The sequence below is a fragment of the Alligator sinensis genome, unplaced genomic scaffold, assembly GCF_000455745.1.
Source record: "Alligator sinensis unplaced genomic scaffold, ASM45574v1 scaffold1000_1, whole genome shotgun sequence".
Classification (NCBI taxonomy): Eukaryota; Metazoa; Chordata; order Crocodylia; family Alligatoridae; genus Alligator; species Alligator sinensis.
The window spans coordinates 82,026-87,135 of NW_005842478.1; the positions used below are offsets into that span (position 1 = coordinate 82,026).

At 50.4% G+C, this 5,110-nt stretch overlaps 1 protein-coding gene across 2 annotated transcripts in view; it reads right to left on the minus strand.

The window, feature by feature from the left end:
* Positions 1-4,542, minus strand: part of CCL17 (C-C motif chemokine ligand 17) — a 25,515-nt gene extending 20,973 nt beyond the window's left edge. The window contains exons 1-3 of one of the 2 annotated variants that reach the window (XM_025212714.1): positions 4,478-4,542; positions 4,033-4,139; positions 2,995-3,147 (exon numbers count right to left, since the gene is read on the minus strand). In XM_025212714.1, coding sequence (XP_025068499.1) covers positions 2,995-3,147; positions 4,033-4,095 — 216 coding nt within the window. In that variant the 5' untranslated portion in view covers positions 4,096-4,139; positions 4,478-4,542. Of the gene's footprint in view, positions 1-2,994; positions 3,148-4,032; positions 4,175-4,477 lie in introns of those variants that run through there. The other variant, XM_025212715.1, reaches the window with a different exon arrangement.
* Between the last annotated feature and the right edge of the window lie 568 nt (positions 4,543-5,110).

Consider the following 5,110-nt stretch of genomic DNA (forward strand, 5'->3'; position numbering starts at 1 on the left):
ACTGTAATTGTTTGTGTTTGTTTTTCTTTTGCATGTCTATTACTATTAGTACCATTATATATTTCATATACTTAGCAATAAATAACTTTTATAGTCAAATTGGTAGTAACTGGGTATATTTTTCCTTCTCTACTTCTCCTTCCTCACGTGCTCTGCAGCAATGCTTCTTTTACCTAAGCTAAAGATCCCTGTGAAGGCCAAAAATACTGTGGGGTCTGCTCATCAAGAGGCCAAAGATTGGGACATGGTGAATTTGAAACACGTAAGTGGATTACAGGCTGATTGACCCAGTTTGACTCAGACGTGCCCTTATGAACTGAATGCTGGCTCATGAGGGTGTCAGCTGGACACCCAGCCAGATTCAGAGGGATTCTGTTTACCTGTGTGCTTGTGTCTGACTGCAGTGTATTGTTGCTCTGATGAACTGATTCTTGGCATATGAGGGTGTCAGCCTGTCCATGCTGATCAACCCGGCCAGGTCAGGCATGTCACGTTAATCTGTGTGTGTTTGTGCGTATGACAGATTTGGTGACTGGAGGAACCCAGCCCCATTGAAACTGAGTCCTGCAAGATAGCTCCATTGGGGGGTGAGGACTTGCAGAAGGGAGATATACAGCTCCATATAGAAACACAAGTAACACAAGCAGCACATTGACAGAATTACCAAAACCCTAGAAACATATCCCTTAAATGAGCACACCCCAAAGTAATGGGCAAATCTGGTAAAGTAGATCTTAGTGGAAGAGATTTTCCCTTCCCACTTTTTTCTTGCCAAATCAAGAGGTCCCCTAACTTGCCTTCCGAACATTAACTCAAATGGCGAGAACCCAGTGGACTCCTGGTGCACCTTCTGGTAGGCAAAGAGCAAATGCAGAAGTTTTTCATTCCAGTCATTGAGGTTAGAGTCCACATAGGCCTTTAGCATACCTTTCAAGGTCCCATTGAACCTTTTTACGGGCCCATTTGTCTAAGGTTTTAAGCTGTGGTTTTGAGGTGTTTCACCCCACAGCACTCCCACATTCACTTCATCACCTCCACCAGGAAGTTTCAACCCCTGTTAGTTAGGATTTCAGAGGGAAAACTAAGCTGCAAGAAGATTTTGGTTAGGGCTTTAACAACTACAAGTGCCTCAGTGGAGGTCAAGGCAATCGCCTCCGGGTACCGAGTTGTGAAATCCACTAGAGTCAGGATGTATTTCTTCCCTCTATGAGTCTTATGCCTCAGAGGGCCCACACTGTCTATTCCCACTCTTTGGAGGGGTTGATTAATGATAGGGAGGGGTTGTAGGGGAGCCTTTCTCTTGTCCCCACTTTTGCCCATCCGTTGGCATGTCTTGCAAGATTTGCAGTAGTCGGTCACATTCTGGGCAATTCTGTGCCAATAAAAGTTCACCTGTAGCCGCTGGCACATCCATTCCCTGCCCATGTGACCAGCACACAGTAAATTGTGAGCCATGGAAAGCAATTGTTGTTTGAACTTACGAGGTACTATGAGCTGGCAATGAGGTTTTCAGGTCTCAGCATGATTTTTTGGTACCCACAACCGATAGAGAAATTCCTTACCCCAGACCACCTGTTCCCTTTTATTTGAGGTGAACTCTGTTTCTTGCGCCTGAGCCATCCGCCGGAGTTTCTGCAAGCTGGGGTTCTTCAACTCCTCTTGCTCAGCTAAGCAATCAGCAGAGAGTTCTGGTGCTCCTGTAAGGAGTGCACCTTTACACTTGGGAATATCCTTTAACTTTTCCCCAAGAGTCTCAGTTTTCTCTGCCACTGACTGACTAGACTCCTCCCTGGGGTTGTCACCTAACCCAACCGCGAGGTCGCTAGTTTTTTCAATGGCTGGAGACTGGTTGCAGTCAGAGAGAGTTTGAGTCTCTCCCTTCTCCCCCTCTGTCTCAGTAGCCAATTGGGTGACCAGGCCCTGGGAAGTTTACACTCCTTCTGCCTTAGTCTTTTTGCTCTGTTGATGAATCACCACATTAACACGGTAGGGCTCTAGGAGGTGGTCCTCCTCCCTTTGCAGGTATTCTAGCTCCAACACATCACGTCCCACCAGGATGGGAACAGGAGCCCCTTCCAGCACACCCAGTTCTATGCACATCCCGTAGCCTCTCCACTTGATGGGGAGATGGGTTACTGGTACCTTGAATGGTTGGGGCCCCACCCCTTGAATGGTAAGGGTCCTAACTGGGACTATATTTGCAGCTGAAACAAGGTTGGCATCGATTAATGACACACTGGCCCTTGTGTCCAGTTCCCCAACAAGGGTTCTCCCATTAACCATTATATTAGTCCGGTGGATGGCTTTCACCTCCTCTGGGTTTGTAATCCTGTAGCAACAGGTACACCCCTTAGAGTGGCTTGGGTCTCCATTCTCCCTCCTTACAGCTTTTGCATGTCTGACTGGCTTGGGTTTGTTACTTAGCTTTGGACAGTTGGGCCGGATGTGGCCCAGCTCCCCACAGTTATAGCAACGCCTCTTTTCTGAATTGGGTGGTTTGTCTGAATCTGGGGCTGCCTTGTGCTCAGTGGGAGGTGGCCCTCTTTCCTTTTTTGGGCCTGGCCCTCCCTTCCCTTCCCCACTCTTTGGAACCTTTTCTGTTCCTTCCCAAAGTAGGGAGGCTTCTTGTCCAGCCCCTCATGATTTAGTAACAGCTGGTCTGCAATTTCAGCAGCCTCTTGGATGGTTTGGGCCTCCCCATCTCTGACTAGGTTTTTAATCTTCTTTGGACAGTGGTGATAAAATTGGTCCAGCGCTATGAGGTTTAGCACCTTTTCTTTATTGTCAGCCTTGGCTCCATTTGCCCATTTAAGGAGTGTGTTTCACACCTGGGCTGCTGTGACGTCTTGCGCCCTTCGTGCTGCCCAGCCTGTCGGGGTGTAGCCCCTCCCCTCAACTCACGTGCCACGACTTTGATGTCAAAACTACTATGAGAGGGGTTCTTTTTCAGTGGAGATCTTCCCAAGGGCCCTCCCAATGGACAGCAGTACTTACAGTTGTTTGGCATGATGTTCCACAGGACTCCACCTCCCCGTCCACTCGCCAACCGGGTGGATATCCGTTAATGATGATCTTCGGCCCTGTAGGATGGACCAGGGTCTGCCTTCCTGGTTTCAGTTGCTTTTTTCCCCCCTTCTCGGGGTTTGTCTTATTTCAGAAAAAATATTCCCCTGAGGAGGAAGGGGCTGCAGAGCTGCCTCCTTTACCCCTGCCTCCTCTAGGGGGCACAAATGCCTCCTCCCTCCTGCTGTCCTCAGGGAACTCCCCTGCCTCCTTGGCCTCCCCTTCCACTGGGAACTGGAGGGGTGCCCCTGCTTTGCCTCCGGCAGGGGGCTTAAAGGTCTCCCTGGTGCTGCCTGTGGGAGCCGCGCAGGCTGTGTCGCTCCCTTCCTGCACCGGAGCTGCAGCCCGCCTAGCGAACTGCCGGCCCGCGCTCTCTCTCTCCAGCTCTCCTCCTGCCCTAGTTCTGGTGGGGCTTTTAAACTTTCCTGCACCGGAAACAGCTGATTAAACAGGTGGCATAACACCAGTTCATGCGGCTGAGACCGCGGTCGCGGCTCCGGCTGCCCCGTGGGAGGTGAGTTATCCCTGCTGGGGGTCTGCTCTCGGGGTATGGGGCCTGCGGGGTTTACTCTCTCCCCTTCAGGAGCCTGTGGTGGTGCCTCGCCGCCACAGACCTCCCCCCTTAAGTTGCCTCGTGGCGTCTGGTTTCCGCATGCGGTGTCTTGTATCACCTGATGCTCCTCCCCATGGATGTGACCCAATCCCTCTTCCGGCTTGTCTGGGCCTTCCCATCTGGACAGAAAATCAGCCACGAAGTTATCTTTGCCCGGGCAGTGTACCACAGTGAACTTGAGTGGCTGCAATGCCAAGGCCCAGCAGGTGATCCGGGCGTTTATGCTTTGTTTCCGTGTCAACCATTGTAATGGGGCGTGATCCGTCACTACCACAAATTCCCTCCCCATTAGGTAGTACTTAAAGTATTCTGTTGCCCAGCGTATTGCCAGACACTCCCTCTCAACCGTGGCATACCTGGTCTCCATACGGCTGAGTTTTCAGCTGGCGAAAGCAATCAGGCACTCTTCTTGTCCGCATTTATGGAGTAATACCACTCCCAGGGCACAGCCTGATGCATCTGTCTGTAAAATGAATGGGGCATTAAAGTTAGGGGTGTGCACAATAACATTGTGGTGCATTGCCTCCTTCAAGTCTTGGAAGCTCTTTCGCATCTCTGGAGTCCATTTCAACGGAGCTATGAACACCCCAGCCAATGCATCCATGAGCGATGTGGAGAGAGTTGCAAAATAGGGTATAAACCGTCAATAATAATTAACGAGTCCCAAGAAGGAATGCAGCTGTTTACGGGTGCGCAGTTCCTGGAATTGTCTTATGGCTTCGATCTTATCGGTAAGGGGTCAAATTGTCCCTCAGCCTACCCGAAATCCCAGGTATGCCGTTTCTCTTCCCACTAACTTACATTTCCTGGGGTTGGCGGTCAGCCCCGCTGTTTGGAGCTCTCCCAGGACAGCAATCAGGGCTTTAAGGTGTTGTTCCCAACTGGGAGTAAATATAATTATATCATTGATGTACGCCACTGCATACGCTGCATGTGGTGCCAGCAAGTTATCCATCAACCTTTGGAATGTTGCGGCTGCGCTGTTGAGGCCAAAGGGCATCCGTATGAACTCGAATAAGCCCCAAGGGGTTCCAAAGGCTGTTTTGGCACAATCCGTGGGGCACATAGGGATTTGCCAATACCCCTTTACCAGATCGAGTGTAGATATATATTGTGCTTCGCCGATCCTCTCAACGAGGTGGGTGATATGTGGCATTGGGAATGCATCAAAGGTCATCAGGGCGTTAAGCTTCCTATAATCTATACATATGTGTAGTGACCCATCCGGCTTGACCATGAGCACAACGGGACTCTGCCAAGGACTACAGGATGGTCATATAATCCCCTGTTCCTGCATCTTCTTTATCTCCCGCCTTATTTCCTGTTGCCAACGTTGGGGTATCAGCCTCCACCTTTCCCTAACCAGGGCCCCCTGAGGTGTTCTGATCTCATCTTCCATTCCCATCACTTGTCCTGGGGCTTCTTGGAACACTG